Source organism: Sycon ciliatum, chromosome 1 (assembly GCF_964019385.1).
Source record: "Sycon ciliatum chromosome 1, ocSycCili1.1, whole genome shotgun sequence".
Lineage (NCBI taxonomy): Eukaryota > Metazoa > Porifera > Calcarea > Leucosolenida > Sycettidae > Sycon > Sycon ciliatum.
The window spans coordinates 46,786,308-46,808,460 of NC_088643.1; the positions used below are offsets into that span (position 1 = coordinate 46,786,308).

The 22,153-nt window shown below is 47.2% G+C and overlaps 3 protein-coding genes across 3 annotated transcripts; 1 reads left to right on the plus strand and 2 right to left on the minus strand.

Annotated features, from left to right (window-relative positions):
- Positions 1-300: 300 nt before the first annotated feature.
- LOC135829143 (methionine synthase reductase-like) lies at positions 301-19,753 on the minus strand. The gene is made up of 17 exons (XM_065341551.1): positions 19,425-19,753; positions 17,282-17,432; positions 16,165-16,282; positions 15,296-15,858; positions 15,060-15,115; positions 14,434-14,568; positions 13,785-13,870; positions 13,056-13,126; positions 12,651-12,739; positions 12,358-12,436; positions 11,811-11,912; positions 5,355-5,397; positions 3,251-3,343; positions 2,435-2,668; positions 1,707-1,853; positions 1,211-1,378; positions 301-1,041 (listed from the first exon to the last, which is right to left on the minus strand). The coding sequence occupies exons 1-17, from the start codon at positions 19,566-19,568 to the stop codon at positions 897-899; spliced, it is 2,424 nt and encodes an 807-aa protein (XP_065197623.1). The 5' UTR covers positions 19,569-19,753; the 3' UTR covers positions 301-896.
- Positions 7,557-9,612, plus strand: LOC135806730 (uncharacterized). The gene is made up of 4 exons (XM_065320956.1): positions 7,557-7,721; positions 7,822-7,985; positions 8,696-8,886; positions 9,035-9,612. The coding sequence occupies exons 1-4, from the start codon at positions 7,557-7,559 to the stop codon at positions 9,610-9,612; spliced, it is 1,098 nt and encodes a 365-aa protein (XP_065177028.1).
- Positions 19,754-20,612: 859 nt separating the features above from the next.
- On the minus strand, positions 20,613-22,126 carry LOC135829164 (N-alpha-acetyltransferase 50-like). The gene has a single exon (XM_065341572.1). It carries the CDS (start codon positions 21,841-21,843, stop codon positions 21,358-21,360), a length of 486 nt encoding a protein of 161 aa, XP_065197644.1. The 5' UTR covers positions 21,844-22,126; the 3' UTR covers positions 20,613-21,357.
- Between the last annotated feature and the right edge of the window lie 27 nt (positions 22,127-22,153).

Here is a 22,153-nt window from a genome sequence, read left to right on the forward strand (position 1 = left end):
CGTACACCCAAATCACAAGGCGGCTAAGGGGTCATCGCAAAAGTTTTTTGTCGTCCCTGAAACGAACATGATTCGTTGGGGGAAAGGGGGTGCGAGCCAAAATCGCAAGTCGACCGACACTGTACATATGACATGTACATGCATGCGATTTTCGTCGTCTAGCATAGCAAGCTGTGTTCATTTCAGACGGAGGGGATGGGGTCCGAGTACGAAATGAACGATGTTCGTTTCAGGGACGACAGAAAACTTTTGCGACGACCCCTAAATATGGCTGAATACCATCGCATAGCTAGACTCTGGTAGTCTTTTGGGTAATGAATAAACTCACTACCTGATACTTCTCAAAGTAGTTGTAGAATGGAACGCTTTCGCCAGTACTAGTGCTATTTGTGGAAGTATAAAAATAAATACCAAAAAGGCATAAAAATCATTGAAAAATACCCAAGAAAAAAAGAAAGGAGAGAGAGAGAGAGAGAGAGAGAGAGAGAGAATGAGAGCGACAGAAAGAGAGAGCCGAAAACTGCCAGTCAGTCGACATGGAAATGGACTAAATCCTGCTCAAGTTCAGCGTCTCAAGCGATCTTTCAGATGAGTCGCACGAGAGAATAGGATGTCCAGAAATCAACACTAGAGCTGTGACACTAAACGTCGTCTTGGTGACCACCTAATGGAAATCTCCCGCACGACAAGAGTAATGGACCAATTTGTTGAGAATAAATAGGTACTGGATAAGAATGTCCAATGTTCAATAAACCTAAAACTGTCAGGTGGCTCATGCATGGCTCGTGACTCACGTACATAGAATACGCCTAAATACACCCATGGTAGCTTTGGCAAGGTAAGTGATTCTGACATATGGCATATTGGCTGTCAGCAGAAGTCCTCGCATCTCCGCCTTACGTCCAGACGTCCTCCAGGTAGCGGCGTTCCTTGCGCAGCACGGCCACCGAGGCTTGTCCCTCTGCCTCCGAGCAGCTCTTGTAGCTTGCCAAGACATTCGCAAAGGCCGCGGATACGTCTTTCGACATGTTCTTAGCATCTCTGTGACCAAGCAATGGCCATCACGACAGAACAGAAGAGAAGAAATAAAAAAAAGAGTAAAACAACAGATATTACCAATGCAGTACAGTGGGAAGTACCTGGTGAGGACAGCTGTAAATGAATGCACGCGAAGCAACTGCTTTTCTCAGGAAAAAAATCATTGACTTACCCACACACGTAGATAATGGCTGCCTTCTCAACCAGGAGATGGCCTAGTTCCTTAGCGTGTCTTGTTATCTCATCCTGGACGTATGCCTTTGGCGTGTCCTCACTGCGAGATACGGCAACGAGGAGGCGTGAGAGTGAGCCATTCTGGACAAAGCCTTCAAGTTCTGACCTGAAAAAAACGGAATCAACATCACGTGCAAACACAGAACATTACGAATATTTACGATGAAAAAATACTTGAAGTAGAGCCAACTGAAAGTAGTTCGCATACCATTTAGCAGCATTTGTAGAGACGTCCTACGGCCGGGCAAGCCAAGGAATAATAATTATGTACGAGACACCGAGTACTTGAACATACTACACTACAAGAAATATGACACCGTGATTTCCTCGAAACTAGTGAATGCATTAAAAATTAGCCGACTGGGTGATGGTCAAGTGCAGCACACCATACATTGAGTGCATCCCCACAGAACGTTGAGCACAACAGAACGCACCGGTAAAGGTGATCAAGATCATGATGGCGACATCCGAAGAATAGCCATGCGTCACCAAGGCCAGCAGCAGCAGCACGCTGGGTGCACTGTGAACGGCTTTCATCCGTGTCCTCCTCTTGGTGCGGGAAACTATTAAGAATAGCTTGCCTGTAACAGAAGAGCAAAGAGTGAATAGTGGAACATGCACATGTGCATTGTTAAACATGATCGTGTCCACACACACACACACACACACCCACACACACACACACACACACATACACACACACACACACACACCCACACACACCCACACACACACCCACACCCACACACACCCCCACACACCCACCCACACACCCACACCCACCCACCCACCCCCACCCCCACCCCCACCCCCACCCCCACTGCACTGTACAACACATGGCATTCGCTGATCCTAGAGTTCACTGAGGTGGAGTTACACCTCGCTCTATCATCAGACATCTACACTAAACTTCACATTGCATGCCACGCATGCAGATTCTAGTAGCATTCACACTCGCCCATAATACGGCCAGGGCTGGGAGGATTTCACAGAGGGGAGCAGACCGAAAAGGCCACAGACAACACCAGGGGTATGGTGGCAAAACACTACATCACAAAACCACCTGCAGCAAGAAAACGACAAAACAGCTACAAACACATGCACTTGCACATAAGTTACACACATGTACATGCACAATGGTAGAAATGCCAACAACACTCACCGCTCTTCGAGAAAGCCAACAAACGGTGCCACACCTGTACCGGGACCGACCATGATGATGGGTGTACTGGCGGTGACCGGGAGCCTGAAGCTGGTTGGCTTGCGGTGGAAGACACTGATGCACGGCAGTGATCCATCAGCAACACACGGTGTACCTTCTCTAGCGCTACCGTTGGTAGCCAGTGTACGTAGCGGTGTGGTTAGGGAATACAGCCAGTGACTGCACAGACCAGGTCTGTACAAGTCACAACAACAATGCAATGCAATGCAATGCTCACATCACTACTTCACTGCATTCTACATGTACACTATGCTTTTAAACATGTACACTAGCTTCACGCTGTACAATACAGCACAGTCATGCAGCCCACAGTACACAGTACACAGTACACAGTATATGTACTGCCATGCACTTGTTCCTATACAGATAGCTACAGATAGGTACACATAGCACTGAGTACCGTATGAGACACAGTTCCAGGATACATGTACATGCACCAAGAGTCCAAGATGGAAGATATCTGCGTGCAACCGCGTTACTACCACCGGCGTTCTGTATACGTACTTGATTTCCACAGGCATATTGAATGCAACGGCCATAACAGTTTCATTATGTATGCAGTCATGTACACACACACACACACACACACACACACACACACACACACACACACACACACACACACACACACACACACACACGCACGCACGCACGCACGCACGCACACACACACACACACACACAACACACCCCCATACACACACGACTGACAAAGGTCAAGCTGAGATATAGCAATAGCATTGTTACAAAACATACCTCTGTGCAGTGCTGCTCTCCAACTGTAAAGGCTGTGGTGAGTAGGCCAGATTCAAGGCAAACTTGAACTGGCTCGGGTGACACCTTTGTGAGCTACAAAGTAGAGACAGCAGAATACATGTAACAGGATCAAAGACAGGACAGACACTGGGAGAAACTGTCCACAGCAAGTGCAGCATGGTTCCCGCACAAACACACCCTTCACAAACACAGACACTGGGAGAAACTGTCCACAGCAAGTGCAGCATGATTTCCGCACAAACACACCCTTCACAAACACAGACACTGGGAGAAACTGTCCACAGCAAGTGCAGCATGGTTTCCGTACAAACACACCCTTCACAAACACAGACACTAGGAGAAACTGTCCACAGCAAGTGCAACATGGTTTCCGCAAAAACACACCCTTCACAAACACAGACACTAGGAGAAACTGTCCACAGCAAGTGCAGCATGGTTTCCGCACAAACACACCCTTCACAAACACAGACACTAGGAGAAACTGTCCACAGCAAGTGCAGCATGGTTTCCGCACAAACACACCCTTCACAAACACAGACACTGGGAGAAACTGTCCACAGCAAGTGCAGCATGGTTTCCGCACAAACACACCCTTCACAAACACAGACACTGGGAGAAACTGTCCACAGCAAGTGCAGCATGGTTTCCGCACAAACACACCCTTCACAAACACAGACACTGGGAGAAACTGTCCACAGCAAGTGCAGCATGGTTTCCGCACAAACACACCCTTCACAAACACAGACACTGGGAGAAACTGTCCACAGCAAGTGCAGTATGGTTTCCGCACAAACACACCCTTCACAAACACAGACACTGGGAGAAACTGTCCACAGTAAGTGCAGCATGGTTTCCGCACAAACACACCCTTCACAAACACAGACACTGGGAGAAACTGTCCACAGCAAGTGCAGCATGGTTTCCGCACAAACACACCCTTCACAAACACAGACACTAGGAGAAACTGTCCACAGCAAGTGCAGCATGGTTTCCGCACAAACACACCCTTCACAAACACAGACACTGGGAGAAACTGTCCACAGCAAGTGCAGCATGGTTTCCGCACAAACACACCCTTCACAAACACAGACACTGGGAGAAACTGTCCACAGCAAGTGCAGCATGGTTTCCGCACAAACACACCTTTCACAAACACAGACACTGGGAGAAACTGTCCACAGCAAGTGCAGCATGGTTTCCGCACAAACACACCCTTCACAAACATAGACACTGGGAGAAACTGTCCACAGCAAGTGCAGCATGGTTTCCGCACAAAAACACCCTTAACCCTTTGCATGCTGAGCCCCTTTTCTCCAATCCACTGGCTTTCCAGCGTACTGTCTCTTTTGGTGGAGTATGCACTCACAGCTCCGAACAAAATGTATTCTCATTTCACTCCACCTTGATGGATTTTCATCGTCCTTAGCTAGTTGGAAAGATCAGGACCAAGCGAATCCATCCCGGCAGCTCTCAGCTCCATAGACACATCAGGGCCACTTCCACGTCCTCTCCAAACTACTCCACCGTGCCTCGGAACGGCACAACAACTCAATTTCACATTCTTGTTCGGCTTCTTGCCCAAATTCAACAGATTTTCACAATTCAAACTGTGCTGCAAAGCTCAGATCCAAGCGCTTCATTTGATGTCCATCACGCTGCGCCGCGCCAAAGGGAAATTTCCTGGCACGCTCCTCAACAAAAAGAAGTCATGAACAAAAATATTCGTGTTCACTCTGGGCCGTGATTTCCGTGTTCATCTTGTCGCCGCTCAATGAATTCTTATCGCGAAGAACTTTATATCCCTGGAAAGATGAGGTGAAGACCTTTCCAACGGTGTATTGATTGTCGCGGTGCGTTTATGTTTGACAAAGCTACGAAAGTTTGTACACTGGTCTATGCACTGCGATATATCGCGCGTTTTTTGCGAGTTAACTCGTACTTAGTGGATCAGGTCATGCATAAAGTGCGAGTTAACTCGCACTCAGCACGCAAAGGATTCACAAACCCATGAGCATGAAGGGCCTACAGCACATTCAGAATGAACAAACCACCAACGAATAGCCCTGCTTCTACCTGAACTTACCAAGCAACAGAGTACGGGCGAGGAAGAAGACGTGGACAATGTTCTGCAACACACAAAAACAAGCCAAAGAAAGAAAAAAACGCTTTAAAAAAGGAAACACCAAGCTTCAAAGCATGACACACTTGTGTTGAGGGCCTAGGGACATCTTCTGCTGGCTGGTGAACTGCTCAGACCAGCAACACATTTTTTGGGTGTAATTCAGTATTGGGTATAGTAGGCAAGAATACATAACCCCCCCCCCCCCCCCCCCCCCCCCCCCCCAGAGTGTGCAATTCGACTATGGGTGCTGTCCCGTCAGAATTTCAAGTTGACGTCATTATTTATGATGTAATGGGAGTTGCTCGCGTCTTTTGAGACGTAGACACTGGACCTCAACGCGTCCGCGGAGTTAGTTGTACAAGATCTAGAACGACCTTTGTTGTAGTTGTACGATGCTGTAAAAGCCATATATATATATATACGAAGTGCTAACTCTAACGAGTTAACGAGGAGAAATCTGTCGTTAAAATAGAAATCGTTATCCAGAAATCGATACATATACTGTCCTATCGTGCGTTGAGAATGAGTGAGAATCGTTACCTTTGGTACACGTGAACTAGTCAATTTTGGGAAATCGTTAGATATGCACCTCGTTAGAATAATGGCTTTTACAGTAGAGCGTACGATCTTGGCGAGAGCCCGCATGCGGTACTTTCGAAAGAATTTTACCGTATGACCGGTCACTTCCTTCGGTTCACCGGCACCATGGGCCATGGGATGGGGTAGCTTCTCTTTTGTTGGTTTGAAGTTTTATTTTGCATCGCAAACCAAAACGGATTGTTGTCTTCTTTGTGAGACTTTGTGCTTTGAAAGTTGTCCGTGGTCCGTGGTTCCTTTGTGTAGTTTTGACTTCTTGTCATGCTGGTTCAGCCGCTAGCAGTCGATTTTATTCCGTAATTGGAAAGTCGTGACAGTGGTAGCGTCTGTAGCAGAAGCATCGTGGTACAGTCAGACCTCGCATAACCGCACACATCCGTTTTCCACAAAAATATCCGGATAGGCGAGGAAACCGGATAATCGAACACACATACTGTATGTATGCATGACGTCAGCTGTAAATCGGTAACCAACGATTTTTTTCCGGATGGCGAGGGATCCAGATAAGCGAGGACTGGATAAGCGAGGTCTGACGGTATAATCAGAGTTTCCACGCAGAGCAGGACTAGGAGGTAGTGAGGTACTCTAATTTCAGAAATTTTAGGTGCGCAATATTTTCGGTATGAGGGCAAAAGGCCAGGTTAGGTGAACAGAAATTTTCGGTACAGGGAAGCTGTTCCCTATGCGATTATGCGTGTTAGTGTTTCTTTCGGTGTATTGAAATTTTAGGTATGAAGCAGATGCACCGAAAGTACCGAAAATAAAAGTACACCGAAAATTCGTGAAATTACAGTACAGTGTAGCAACTTCACGCCGTTTAATAGTTCTGTTCTAGTATTTTCAAGAGAGGCCCTTGAAGTATTTTCAAGAGAGGCCCTTGAAGTATTTTCAAGAGAGGCCCTTGTAGTATTTTCAAGAGAGGCCCTTGAAGTATTTTCAAGAGAGGCCCTTGTAGTATTTTCACGCCGTTAGTTCTGTTCTAGCGTTTTCAAATGTCACGCCGTTAGTTCTGTTCTAGTATTTTCAAGAGCGGCCCTTGGGCCGGCTCTTGTGATGGAAACTACCAGAAGATGCGTTGCCTCGACTGGCTCAAAGCGTCTGCTGGCAAGTGCATGCAGTGTTTCTAGCGACAGTGATGGTCAAGCCGCTAATGTCCCGGACCAATTAGTATTGCCCGCAAAAGTCCCTAAAGCATTTCACTTTCCTGACATCTCGGTTAAACTCATGTCAACGCTGATAGCACAAAACGATACCTATTCTTCATCGCTGCAAATAGGAACATTAGCCTCTGTCGATGGCACGGAGTGGATAGAAGTGTCACCAAACCACACACCCAGGGAAACGCAGCAAGGTGCCCCGTTCACTGCCATCAGGCTGGTCGTCGCCCTCGATGGCTTGGGAATTTAAGTTCTGCCCGGGCCTGTCTAACTATAAGGACATACAAGCGGGCGTTGGGTTTGACTCCCGGGATGTAAGAACATGGAGTTTTCCTGTCACCAGGACAAACTCGAGCAAGTGCAAGATCCTCCATGAGTTCAGTAAGAACACAGCGAAAGAGCTGCTGCCATGGTGCAGTGTCGTGAGTGCAAGCTGCTGCAGCGCCAGTGCACCGTTCTGAAGACCAATGCTGAGCAGAAGATGGGTGAGGAGAAGCAGCTGAGGACCGCATCATCCTCCAAGGTCAAATGGATGCACTTGTCGCATGCCAGTCAAACGGAACGCTTGGCTAATGTACGGCAAGATCGGCGAATCATGAAGCGTTCCCAAGCTGGACCTATACCTAAGTGAAGATCAAAGTGGCGAGCTCCACAGTGCTTGTAAAGCACTCCAGCAAGACCAGCTGGAATTGTTTGAAGAAGTCGTGTCAGAGGCAGGTAGCAACTCGCATGTGCTTCGAGAGGCATGGGAACAAGACAACCAGAATCACACTGAGTTTATGCAGGACCAGGAGCAAAATGTTGATGGTAGCCATGGAAACCGCTGGTCAATGATCACATATGTAGCAAGAAGGACCCATGAGTGTGTGTGATCCCCGGTAGCCAATCGGTAGGGCACTGTCCCGGAAAGACAGGGGTGCTGGGTTCGAATCCCGCTCGTGGATCCTTCTTTTGCAACATTGGCGCCCAACGTGGGGCTCGAACCCACGACCCTGAGATTAAGAGTCTCATGCTCTACCGACTTCGATAATCTAGTCAGAAGTCGAATACATTCCCTAATGTTGAGGTCTAATAATTCTGTCCTCGTCCCGTGAGATATATGCTTTACAGACTCTAATAAACTGGTATCTCTGATTGTCTGGTGTGAACCGTAACGAAACCTGAGTAGACAACATCGAATAGACAACATAGACAGCCTGTTGGGGCGGGGGAGCAGTGTAGCAAGAAGGACCCATGAGTGTGCGTGATCCCCGGTAGCCCAATCGGTAGGGCACTGTCCCGGAAAGACAGGGGTGCTGGGTTCGAATCCCGCTCGTGGATCCTTCTTTTGCAACATTGGCGCCTGGCAATGGCTCGAACCCACGACCCATCGTACCCCCCGCGAGCTAGGTACGGCGTGAGGACACAGCCTGTTGGGGCGGGGGAGCAGTGTAGCAAGAAGGACCCATGAGTGTGTGTGATCCCCGGTAGCCAATCGGTAGGGCACTGTCCCGGAAAGACAGGGGTGCTGGGTTCGAATCCCGCTCGTGGATCCTTCTTTTGCAACACATACAGGATGGCTGTGGCAGTTTACACCAGGAGCTCCTCGGCTTACCAAGCCCTAAAGTCCTTCGACATCCTGAAGCTGCCAAGTGTCCGCTCCTTGCAGCACTACACTTCGGGGCACAACGATCCACCAGGATGGTGCGAAGAGCACATCATTGAAATGCTCCAGCAGTACACCAGCCTGAAGAAGGAATGCTAGATACAAGGGAAGACGCAGCCACAGTCAGACGGCATCATTTTGGTGTTGTGTTCTAATCATTCGCTATATTATAGGATTTGACAGTAAAAAAAAAAGAGATATACTGCATGGATGCATTGTTATATCCAGATCGCACCACACAGGCGCACAGCTTAGCTCTTCAGGCAGTCAATTATCACCGGTACCTGTAGCACAGACAAGACCTTTGAAGATGATATTCGATGAGGTGAAAGTCGTTGGCAAAGTTCTGTGGAATTCGAGTAGTCAGGAAGTTTATGGACCTTCAATGACCCCTGACCAGTTTTCCTCACTGCAAGATGTTTTTCAAGAGCTGAGGAATGACGACATGCAGTGCACGGAATATGTCCTGCAGTTCCTTTGGAGGGACATGATGTCAAGCACCGACATCTTTGGCCCCTACTACACATCTTCTAAGTCGATGGATGCCAAGTTCACATTTGCTTGTGTTCTGGACAGCCTCTGGCTCTTTCATTCCTATGGTTTGATGGTGAGTGCACTAGTTTGCGACGGTACATCAACCAACCTGACCCTGCTCAAAGCCTGCTCCAGCCCCCAGGAGAGGATTTGGACGTGGTGTGGCTGTTGTTGCGCAGCACTCAGGCAGCGTCACGCTTCGGCCGTAGCACTACCGAGGTTCAGCAAGTCCCGTCCTGGTCTGGCTTCAATGTGGCTGTTAACTAAACGTTTGTTCAGCAGGTAACCCGTGTCGCATACCTGCCATTGATACCAGAGCCACCCACAGATGTTGCCGTGATAGCAGAAGTTATTCAGCGATGTGTGCTGATGGCACGCAGCCACGGCCAGCAACACTGCATCCTGACTTGTGACCAAGCCGTGTATGCGAAGGCGGTGCAGGTGATGACGCTGAAGAAAGACGTCTAACCGGAAGTTGTGCTACGCATGGGCAGTTTCCACACCATCTGCTCATTCCTCGGTGTGATTGGGAAACGCTTTGCCGACAGTGGTCTGAGCGACCTCCTCCTTGATGCCGGTGTCATCGGCCCGAGCGCTTGTAAAGCTGCGATGAGTGGCAAGCACTACAATCGAGCCATTCGCTTGCACAAGCTGGCATTTGACGCGTTATGGCGCAGTCGATGGAGTGCGTTTGAAAGAAGCAACCACGCGGCCCAACCAGAGAATGGAGGCAACCTCCAACACGTTGAAGACGCCATCTGTGCTCTGCGTGATCGTGGCATTTATGATGCTGCGGGTTCGATAACACAGTCATCAGCATTCACAGCACTAAAGGCAGATTTCTCTAGTGATAACCAGCAGGAAGGCAGCAAGCAGTCCATGGCTTCCTTCTGCCTATCGTACCTGGAAATGGTTAGCCTGTTGCTGCAATTCATCCGGGCAACCCGCACCAAAGACTGGAATCTGCATCTGGCATGCGTTCGGAAGCTCCTGCCGTGGTTCTTCGCATATCACCACCAGAATTATGCTCGCTACCTGACGCTGTGCTGGTGTGACATGATTCGATTGCCCGAAACAAACGCAGCTGCTTCAGAAGCCCTCAAGGCTGGTGATTTCACTGCAACGCGCTCGTCACGAACGTTTGCGAAAGTCCCTGTTGATCAGACCATTGAGCAAACGTTCAACAGGGATAGCAAAACACCTGGTGGAATCGTCGGCTTCTCGCGAAAGTGCAATGGCAGCTCTGGGAGAGAGCTTTACAATGCCTGATTCTGTTTTCACCGGCTGCAAGCAGTTTGTTTGTACACTCCATGGATCGTCCAAACCATAAGATGATGTCAATGGCTTGCAGTACAAGTTGTTTCGTGATCCCAACAAGGCACGTGATCCAAGACAACTCCCCCCCCCCCCCCAGGATGCCCTTCTCCAGCATGTGCGTCGCTCCACCTATCAGGCAGCAATCTGGAAATCAGCACTGCAATGTCAACCGGAGCAACCCAGTCCTGAAGGCCGACGGCTGGACCATGTGAACGTTCTGAGCCAAGAACAGGTTGTCAGCAGAAAAAGGAAGCAGACTTGGTGATAGGAGCCACTTTCCAAATTTGGCTGCTGGTCTGGGGGGGGGATGTACTCTTGGTATAGGTGTTATGAAGAGTATATAACCCCCCAAGAGTGTGCAACTCCCGATACCCTTTCTATTGGGTACGCCGACGGCGAAAACTCACATCACGTGGTGCAGTGTCGCAGTTGTACGTTTCCAGCCCGTTTTTAGCGAGCAGCGGAGTAATAAAAAAGCACTCTGACAGAAACTCACTGCGGGTATGCAAATCCCCAGCATGATCATGGCAGATAATCGGATTGCGCGCACGCTATCCTCCATTCGTACGTAGTATGAGCTTGCCTGAGACACGTGATGTGAGTTTTCGCCGTCAGAGACCCAATATGCAGAGTTGCACACCCTGGGGGGGGGGGGGGGGGATTATATACTCTTGGTGTTATGCACTTGTAGTTCCTTGGTCTTTCTCTTTTGTTATGCACTACAATTCATTACGCTTGTTTTAGGCTTTGCTTACGAGTACATGTACTACATGTACTTCCTACACAGTAGGTGCGGGGGCATGTTGACCAGCGTCATCTCGCCACTGAAGAACCATGTCTAGAATTCAGAGCACTAACACACGCGCACGTCACTGCAAAGAAACTATGCATACTGCTGTGTACATGGTGATGCACACACGCCCCGCTAGGCGGTCTGAACGTTGGAGATGACCAAACATGCACACACGCCCCGCTAGGCGGTCTGAACGTTGGAGATGACCAAACATGCACACACGCCCCGCTAGGCGGTCTGAACGTTGGAGATGACCAAACATGCACACACGCCCCGCTAGGCGGTCTGAACGTTGGAGATGACCAAACATGCACACACGCCCCGCTAGGCGGTCTGAACGTCGCAGATGACCAAACATGCAGCACAACACTTACCCAGTAAGCATTCTAGCGATGGTCGGCACGAGGAAAACACGTTGAGAAAATCGACCAGACCGAGACAAGCCTCGCGTACATAGCTCTGGTACTCACTAGCTCCTGTAACAAAAACACACACGCACATACATACACACACACACACACACACACACGTACACACAAACACACACAACCAATGAAGCTGAAAAGAAGAAGAAAATACACAGACGACGAACTAGGCCTGAGCACAGCTGTCTTGTTTCCTTTGCTGCATGGCACTGACATATGACGGCGAGACGTTTCCAGCTGTGTACTAATCAAGGTCAGACACATTGTACAGTGCTCCCAGAGAGAAGGCAGGGCTGCCACTTGTTCTGATTTTTCAGAAACATGCCGATTTTTACAGGACCTTGGTCATTCACAGAAGGGTGTGCTGCCTTCTTACCCCCCCCCCCCCTCGGCCCCTGGCCGGGGAACGCCCATGCACCCCAGTCCCGTTTCAGATGTATCTCTACAGAAAAGTGGCAGCCGTGAGAATGCAACTTCTAATGACGATCATATTTACCTTCCCTGCTACTCAGCTCAAGCAGTCTCCGTCTTTCTGTTTTTTCACTCGTGAATTCTGCAAGTGCGCGAACAAATAGCTACAATGTGACAAAGAGAAGACAAACACAGACAACAATACTCACAAGGTCAGACAGCAATGGGAACTTCCGAAGATATCATACTACTCAGAGTAACACGTTTGTTATACTTGTATCAGTATTCACCATCATCACCGAAGCAACGAAGTGCAGCAAGCATGTTGTCCTTGTATCAATATTTACCGTCATTGAAACAACGAAGTACAACAATTACCTTTTTGGGCACTGCTCGGATATCCAGGCATCGCGATAGGAGGTGCTGCACAGTACGAGTGCCAGTACAATGCACCGGCACACTTGCAGCTGGAAGCACACGCACACACACACACACACACACACACACACGCACGCATACACACACACATATACACACACACACCATAGCACACAGATAAAATTATGTTTCCGAGTGTACAAAAAATTAAACAGAGAAGAAAATGCCAACACGGCACCAGTACAAGAACATAGGTGGATAAGGCAAGACACATACATCACAGTGTAACACAAGTAAGCAGGCATTGCATGCACTGGTGCCTGGCCCCGGGAAAGGTGCCATATCCAGCTCAGAGTCATACTTCAAAAGCATAGCAAAGCACTGGTATCGAGCGTATAGATGTACCTTTCTTCTTGGTGTCAGCCCTAACATTCGCCTGCAGACAACAGTGCCGCCGCTTCTCCGATAGGCCAAGGCTAAAGACAATGCAAAATTAGAGGTACAAGAAAAGTACTTCAAGTAAATAGGCAAAAAGACCAGCCACTGGTTGCATAGCTCCAAGTATGCACTAGTAAAGAGGCATTAGACACCCTTAGCAAACAACGGTAACGCTATTTTTTACGGTACTCGTACCTTGATCACCCAAATAGCGTTGAAGCTGCAGCGTATAAACGTTATGGGGGCTGATTTATCGTTGTGACCAACGGTACGTGTTTTGGCCAAATATTGCATAGTCCGTACGCATTTCACCTTGTATCGCGTATATGGTGACAAAAATGGTTGTACCGCGCGAAATCAAAGCTACTCTCGTGGCAACAGCGTACTAAAAATAGCGTGCATCTTGCTAAAGGTCGAACCCAAATCACGGTATTTTCCCCCTTACGATAATACCGTTACAACATAACGTTTTTTGCTAAGGGTGTCTAATATTGCTATATAACATTGCTGGGAGTTTAGCCAGGCGCACAAGTAGTCTCAATTACAGTACCTGTAATACAGATATCTATCCTATCTATCACCGTTAATTTGATCATTGAAGTAAAGCCGCACAATTTTTCGGGGTGAATTACTTGTGTTTAAAGTGCGGTGTATACTCCGGAAAATACGGTATGTACAAAACACAATCACACGTACCGGTCTATCACTGTCTGCACATCCTTGTCACAGTTTTGACAGATGACACTGAATGAGTCACCCGGCTCATACTTGAGCTCCGTGCCCTAGCAAACACACAACAACAACACCACGTCCATGGAGACATATGCACACACGTGCACACATACGCACACAAGCAGATACAATGCACAATAATATTATTTTACAGTGTAATCATCATGCTGCAACAGCACACCTTTACTAAAAACACACACAGGCACGCACACACAAACACACACGCACGCACGCACGCATGCATGCACGCACACACACACACACACAACAACAAAACATCAAGCACTTCGTCAAGAAAGACGCTGAGCGGTCAAGTGATACGGTAACTAGTCAGAAGGAGAGTACAGTCAGACCTCGCTTATCCGGTCCTCTTTTATCCAGATCCCTCGCCATCCGGAAGAAAATAACTGGTTACAGATTTACAGCATACGTAATGCATCCAACATAACTGGTGTTCGATTATCCGGTTCCCTCGCCTATCCGGATATATTTGTGGAAAATGGATGTGTGCGGTTAGGCGAGGTCTGACTGTAATTACCATTAGAAAGCAAGCGGACTGGTAAACATAGACTGGAAAATAGAGACAGGAAAACTGGAGCTACTGGAGACTTACAGACAAATCTGCAGTTACTTCAAATGTTGTTTTGACAGCACCATCTCTGGTAAGCAAACGTGAAGATATAACCGGTATGGAGCAGATTGGCGAGTCAGCGAATGGCATGTTGCCGCATCCTTCCTCTGGGGTGCCCTGTATTCGATCCGATCAAACACAATAGCAGGCGAAAAGGAGACGGTCAAATCGCAGCAATGCACAATATCCAGAGTATACATGTATACCCCGCCTACCCCCCCCAGCAGTATCCCAAACATGCAACATAGTTCATGGTACTGTATCTGCCACGGCAGAACTTCACATCACATGACAAATCCATGCGCACTACACACACTGTATCCGCACTCCGGGCACGATAGCTATATGGTTGTATGCACGTAAATCATCTACGGCTGGCGTGGCCGGATAGGGAAGCACAGGCAACAGCAGCAGCATTGGCCTCCATGACAGTGCAGGTGAAGCAGTAAGGGAAATCCCCAGCTATTCTTATGCAGGTTCTCTAAAGGGACATTCAGTGTAAATCAGCAGTGTCGGTCTGGCTTAGAACGTACCAAGAATGAGAAGTTAAACACACAAGACACACACAAACACAAATATTCGTCAAGAAAAGCAGCCGCGCAGTTTACCTCTTCAAGCCACTTCAGCTCAAGGAATGGTGCAGGGCAAGCTGGTGGGCTAATGGCTACAAACAATACAGAAGAGAACACAAAGCCACAAGTAAGCTTAGTGCGTTGCTCGTTAGCTGGGCAGAGATCACATTGCAAGGTGGAAATGCCGGACAGGTAAAAATCAAAGCTCAAGACAGGAGTTGCACACTCTTGGTATAGTCTTGACAAGAGGAAAGGATGAGTACAAAACTTACCAACACCATCCAGGGCTGGACTGGGATGAAGCACACGCTGCAGGTAGGTGAGATCAGCACCATTCTTAGTCATACCAGCACCATTCTGAGCTACACCGGTGCCATTCTGAGCTACACCGGTGCCATTCTGAGTTACACCGGTGCCATTCTGAGTGACATCAGCACCATTCCGAGTTGCATCATTTCCTGTAGCTACTGCTGCTGGCACACCGTTCCCTACAGCACTGGCTGCTGAGTCGCTAGTCACGACGCTCTCCGTGACGGGACTGGCAACAGCTGCAGTAGCGCTAGCAGCAGCAGCAGCATCAGACACAGCCGTCTCTATGCCAGCACTGTTCGATTCAGAAACCACCTTTTCCTGCAAGGTCATATCACTGGCAGCCTGCGTCAGTCCATTGACTACTGCAGCAGATGGAGCAGCAGGTGGAGCAGCAGCAACAGCAGCGGATCCCTCGGCTGCTTCAGGCGTGTCCGCTGAACCGTCAATCAGCTCAGGTAGACCAAGCTCAACACGCAGAGCGATCCATAGTCCTCTGATCCACGGATCTACAACAACCTCTAGCCTACAGGACCACATACACCACACACAAACAATGTCCTTATCAGGATCAGCAGCATCGGTTATGTCCAAAGCCAACATGACTAAAGCCCACCCCAGGCTACAGCACACTCTAGGCACAGTGACAATGAATCATAGTGACAGCAACAGCACTGAACAGTGACTTAGATATTGCACATGCATAAAGACATGAAGACAATGGCATATGGCACATGTTGAACACTGACCATGGCACACGCCACCATACACACATGAAGAACTACATACTAACAGAAGCACAAGAAGCATGTAGCTGCTCAACGGATCTCACCCTATGCCATCATCCGCAAAGCCAGACGGGTAAAAGTGAGCCGCTCCTAGCTCAGCACAGCGCGAATCCAGCAGCTTGCCCATGCGACAGAAGTTGCCGTAGTTGGAGTCACCCAGAGCTAACAGTCCACACAAGAAACATTTGTTTAAACAGAGTGTCAGTTCTACCCGACAATTCCAGTACTGTTTTTTTTTCTCCAACATTTTGTATGCAGCATACAAAACGAAATAGTCAAGTCAAGTAAAGTCAATAGTCCACTGTCAAGTCACGTCGGCGGCAAAAAGTGCGAACTTGCCCATGAATTGAATAGTATTACAGTCTGTATCGGCTATAGAGTGACCGGATATAAGAATATATCGGCTACAGTGATATTGGTACGAAATATCAAAAGCAAAGCGTATTTTATCCAGTAAAAATATCACTATAACCAATATTATCGGACGTAATGATTTATCGGATATTATGATGGCAACAATGAATCAAAACATACATAACACACTATATTATTATCGGCTATAGTGATAACTTTAAAATACATGTAGCAATAATATCAAAGGCCCTATTTTTTTACTTTCTTCACATTGCTTATTTTTATAGTGATACATGTACGTACATAACAGAATTTTTTTATGGAAATGCTGGCACTGTCAACTATGCAGCATGCTCATTTGTCAAAACGCCATGCTGGAAGTATTTCCTTGCCTTTCATGTGTCGATCGAAAAAAATCGATCGTATCGCATAGAGTGATGCATCGGTTATAGTGATAAAATCACGGAAATCAAAAGGGTACGCTATAGCCGATACAGACTGTATGTGAATTCCTTTGTGTCCAGTGGATTTTGAGCTTACTGCTGCAAGCAGAGTGGACTGGTGGGCACAGTTTTCCCTACAGTACTAAGTGTACTCACAGCACATCACACATTCAGTCCAGGAGGCAAAAGATTGCATGACACTACGAACACAGCATTCATAGACATAGGTCGTCGTCGTCCTGATCACAACAGCCTATCGTAAGTTCATACAAGAAAAATGATGTGACTTATGTCACTTATCGCAAGTCGATTGCACCTGGCAGGAAACATGCAGCGAGTAAAACACGTTCCAACAGCTGCTTACCAAGAACAGTGAACCTCAGAGATGCTAGCTGGTCACTGGGCAGAGTCTTCTTCTTCACTCGCCGCCAGAACTTCATCACTGTGTCCGGAGGATCTCCATCGCCGGTTGTCGAACAGACAAACACCACCAGCTGTTCCCGGTCAACGGCAAACTATTCAGGGGGAGGGGGACACAACACCGGGAATGTAAGCTGTATCTCAGTACTTGTGTACGTTGTCATGTAAGTACTGGTAGTTCATCAACAGGGCATTGTAGTGGATCTAAAGACAAGACATGTCCCCAGTTTCATACATCAATCTCACACCTGCACCAGCTACCTTACATATTTCGAAGTATACGAAATTTAGGAAACTTGGTGACAAAAGTCTTATTTTTAATTTATTAACCCTTTATTTACCGGATTACTTGCACAGCATACACCAGGATTACGAATTTCAGCACAATTTCCAACTTCTCCAGGTCATAACTTTGGTCTCCTCTTGATTTTCACAATCTAGGGCTCGTTGGAAAGCTCTTGGCAAGAGCAACGCCAGGGTACCAAGCTCCATTATCCAGTCGCCACAAATCAGGCGCGGTAACACAGCAAAGTCGTCTCCAAGCCTGATATGCAAGCAAATTCGTCTCATCAACACTATTCCACTCTCCTTCATCGTAGAACGCTCAGATTTGTTTGAGACGATTCAAACTTCAGCTGACTACGTCATTATCTTGTGCTTAGTCGCTCAAAGAGCACACGAAAAGGGATTTTCCCAAAAAATGGCGAAGTGATCGATCAAAAATTTGAATTTGCCGAGGTGAGAATACGGCGCACGATATCTCTGGTGTCCGACATCGTAACTCTTCGGCGATTGTTGCATTGGAAAGCTTGGAGTTTCCGCTACCAAATAGACCTTTCGATTGTTGAATTCGCACAAGTAATGATGGAGTTACGAAGATATTACCGGCCTGCAGACTTTCGATCATATATGATCGAAAGTCTGCAGGCCGGTAATAAAGGGTTAACAGTGATGCGACAAATGGTGTTTTCTTTGAACGAATATTCCCTCGAATGTTGCTTTGGCGAACAAACGAATACTCTACGTTCTTCTGATGTGGCTCAGTCATTTCACTCAATCAGACCCAACAGTAATGATGTCTACTGATCACGTGCATAGTAAATATTCACTGGTGAAAGAGAAAATTTGACCAAAGAACAAGCTTCACAGTTCTCGGAACATAATTTCTTCACTCTCATCCTCAATAGTACGGAGGATATCATGACTGGAGCTGCATAATACAGGAATGGTGCACGGATTTTGAAGTAATAATTTTATAATAATTCAAATGTTACTGCCTGCATTCGAATATTCTTTCTGGTGTCGGTATTCTAGAATATTCCTTCATATCTATGCAAACGAATACATCATTGAACATTGGGATACCCTGATTTGCCATCAAACGTCATCGCGCGAGTCTAGCGTATGCATGCGCAATTTTGACTGACAATACCTGGTGAATAATCCACTGCCGCCACATCGGATCGAGACCATTCAACTCAGCACCCCACACTTGACGGGCCGTGAAGTTTTTTTGCTTTCCACCCAGCACAGTATACGGCCACAATCCTCGACTCCTATCTCCCATTTTGTGCACGTGTTCTTGAAAACGATATCGATCCGATCATGAGAAATGAGAGTTACTGGCCGCTCATACTGTCATTGTGTGTTTCCAAGGTGCGGCCTTTCGGTTTATATATGGGCAGCCCTTGGTGTTGATAGATCTACAAAGGAGAGGCTCAGCTGAACAACTACTCTCAGATCAGATAGATACCCCCATTTCCCACTCCCACTCAGCGGACGCAAGTTTAATCTTCTTTAGACTAAGGTAACTTCCCATTCACATCCACAAATGTGGGACAGACAAGCAGATCAATCAATGATCACGTACATCATCCCAGTACATGTACATTCATACCATACAGAGTATTATACAGCTGATGCTACATGTATGAAGAGGCTTTTAGAAACGTGCAGGGAGACCACAGCACCGCAGGCACACACAATGACAACTTCTAGTCTATAGTATAGACGATCCCTAACGCGGTGCTTCGGAAAAGTGTTTCAAATAGAAATACTGCCAGAGGTAAAACGATCATTGAACTCACCTTTTTGTCTGTTTGGCTAAGGCAGAAAATCCGCGAGCTTAGTCCCTGAGATTCGCTGTTGTTGTGAATTTCTTCAGCAATGGCTTTGGCTTGGCCTGTTTGTGACCCATAGAGGATCAAGAAATCATTGTCTGTCCTTGGCATGGTGGATGATAGCTCAAGAAAAAGCCAGAGCACCAGGCTAGAAATAACGCTGCACAAATCAGCTGCGAAGGCAACATAAACTTCGACTTCCAAGCGCTAAAGAAACATACATGTACGCGTACTGTTGTAGCAAAATAGAATTTACTATTTTCATTTGAGCTGATTCAAGGAAGAAAAGCAGTTTGTTGAGAAAATTATTGCATCATTGAGTGTATCATTGAGTATATGCCGGGTAGGCCGGGTGGCAACCGGTTGCAACCGGCATTGACTCGTACTCATGCATGATTGAGCCTCCACATATGTACCGGTATGCTACAAAAAAATTTTAAAATGTAGATCTACAGCACGTGACGACATCAGTGCGAGTGACGTGAGTGCGAGACTGCGAGTACGAGTACGAGTGCCATGCCAGGCGCTAGGCCGGGATGCCCTGGTTATTGCCGGGGATGCACCTCGGGTGCACAGAGCAGTGACCGATGAGTTAGCCCGGCAAGTAACTACTGATTTGCCATAATCCATTTATCATGTTTATGGCATATCCATAATCAAGACTTCATAACCCACCATGGAGGTTACCATGCAGGATCCTACAAACATAAAAATGATGAGTTTTACAAAGCTGCAGGAGCTGCATCACCTGACCTGACCATGATCAGCCTCTTGTTGATACCCTATCCAGCTATCCAGGAGCTCTCCATCCCACTATTTATGCTCTTCTTCACACACCATACGTTTGTGTCTTCTTTACAATAAAATCAGTTCAGTGACTGACAAGTTCGAAATCACAGCATGGTGTCAGAAGTGGGACTAGAATACACACAAAGACATGACACAATACCCATATTACGTACCACCACTGCACCATGTGCATGTACATGATTCTATTCAAATACCTACACTAGCATGTAGAGTCTGTGCACAGCCAGTGTTGTGCAGTGTCTTTTGTAGGTACATGTACTCACTTCTGTCAATCATGTCATCCCGTAGCTTTTTTTTTAGCTTGCCGAAGTAGTACACGAAGCCAGTAGCGTAGACACAGTGCTATTCAGGTTTGAGAAATTACTGTTCAAAAAAGTGAGTGGCAACAAGGAAGATAGCAGCTAGAGGGCGCTAAGCAAGTGTGCCGTGACCCTAACACCAACTACCAACCACATAACCCAGTGAATCTGGGTTGGCTCAATTTCCCAGATGACTTCAACAGTATTACCAGAACAAAATGAGGAATATGGAGAGGCTTTAGAAAAACAGTTCACGGTTCGCGAGAGACGTCCGGGGGGAGAGAGATGCCAGTGATAACAGTAAAGAGTCTAAACAGCGCAAGCAAACCCAGCAGCCGAGTGGAAACACGCACAGGGAGTTTGCTGCAACGTATTATCTCACCGAGCACGACAACTGACTGGAACAAAACTAGAGAAAAAAAGCAGCGGAATTTGCGCACATAGTAATACCGGGACGAGCTACGCGGAGTACAAAACAAAGAGAGACTACAAATAACTACAGTAACAGAGTTGTACATCTTGGAAAACTCAGGCCAGCCTCAAGCAATGCACCTTTCTGCTCACCTGTATCTGCACTTCAATAGAACTATGCATGTTTCTATATATATAAAGTATTTAAAAAAACCTAAAAGAATATGATGGGATCCAAACTAGACAAGTGGCAAATACCCATTGCACCACGCACACATGCCCACGCATAAACTCAAAGGCAATGGATGGTGTAGGAAAGCAAGTAAACATCGACCGGGGGAAACAAGTCTCAACGTACGGCAGAATGGATGATATCCGGCTTACAGGCCTGTGGTGTCTCTCCGAAGGACGTATGCTGATGCCGGCTCAATGCGTTTGTAATATGCCTCCTCTGTTTCCGTAATTTCGAATCCAAACTTTTGATAAAATGCTATGGCTTCCTCGTTGTTGATTTGCACATGCAAGCAGATACTATCGACGTCTTTTCTCTGCCGACAGATTTTGAAGATGTGCTCCAAGAGCAGAGTTCCAGTTCCAAGTCTGCGATAAGGAGCTAGGCATCCAAGTGTCATGATATAGACCTGCTTGCCTGGACCGTTCGGACAGTTCTCCAGTCGACAGCAGACTGCACCAACCACTACGTCATTGAAATAAGCAAGCTTTGAGAATTCTCCTTGCTCAAGGACATTCCGGTAGAATTTATCATTATAGAAGACGGGAAATATTACGCTGTTCAGCTTCTTCAACTGCTTGATATTGTGAGGAGTGATGTCTCCTAACTCAACTCGAAACGGAGCGCCCGACATCTCGCCTCCAGGTCTCCCGGTCCGAGGTCAATAACAAAAGTTGAAGTACAGAAAAGTGAAATGCACAATTCAATCACCCGCAGAACTCAGCAGCTGAAACACTACAAGAGCGATTATCAACCCTGAAGTTACAACTGCAACAAAGGCGTCCGGTGTAGGACGAACTATTGCAATCAAAAAGCAGAGGAGAGTAATGAAAGAAAAGCAAGCACACCCCAATTCACTCCGAAACGGAATATCAGGATACAGGGGATACTTCACTTTTCTACTTCTCGCCAAATCAAAAAAAACTAAACAGAACATGAACAGA

Excerpts from the sequence above, each read along its gene's own strand:
- LOC135806730 (XM_065320956.1), top strand. The coding sequence starts at position 7,557 with ATGGTGCAGTGTCGTGAGTGCAAGCTGCTGCAGCGCCAGTGCACCGTT. Across the intron at positions 7,722-7,821 it reads AAACGGAACGCTTGGCTAAT|CAAGACCAGCTGGAATTGTT; the intron begins GTACGGCAAGAT and ends AAAGCACTCCAG. Across the intron at positions 8,887-9,034 it reads CACCAGCCTGAAGAAGGAAT|GCGCACAGCTTAGCTCTTCA; the intron begins GCTAGATACAAG and ends CGCACCACACAG.
- LOC135829143 (XM_065341551.1), bottom strand. The coding sequence starts at position 19,568 with ATGCCAAGGACAGACAATGATTTCTTGATCCTCTATGGGTCACAAACA. Across the intron at positions 15,116-15,295 it reads TCCAGCCCTGGATGGTGTTG|CCATTAGCCCACCAGCTTGC; the intron begins GTAAGTTTTGTA and ends TATTGTTTGTAG. Across the intron at positions 3,344-5,354 it reads CGCCCGTACTCTGTTGCTTG|CTCACAAAGGTGTCACCCGA; the intron begins GTAAGTTCAGGT and ends TCTACTTTGTAG.
- LOC135829164 (XM_065341572.1), bottom strand. The coding sequence starts at position 21,843 with ATGTCGGGCGCTCCGTTTCGAGTTGAGTTAGGAGACATCACTCCTCAC.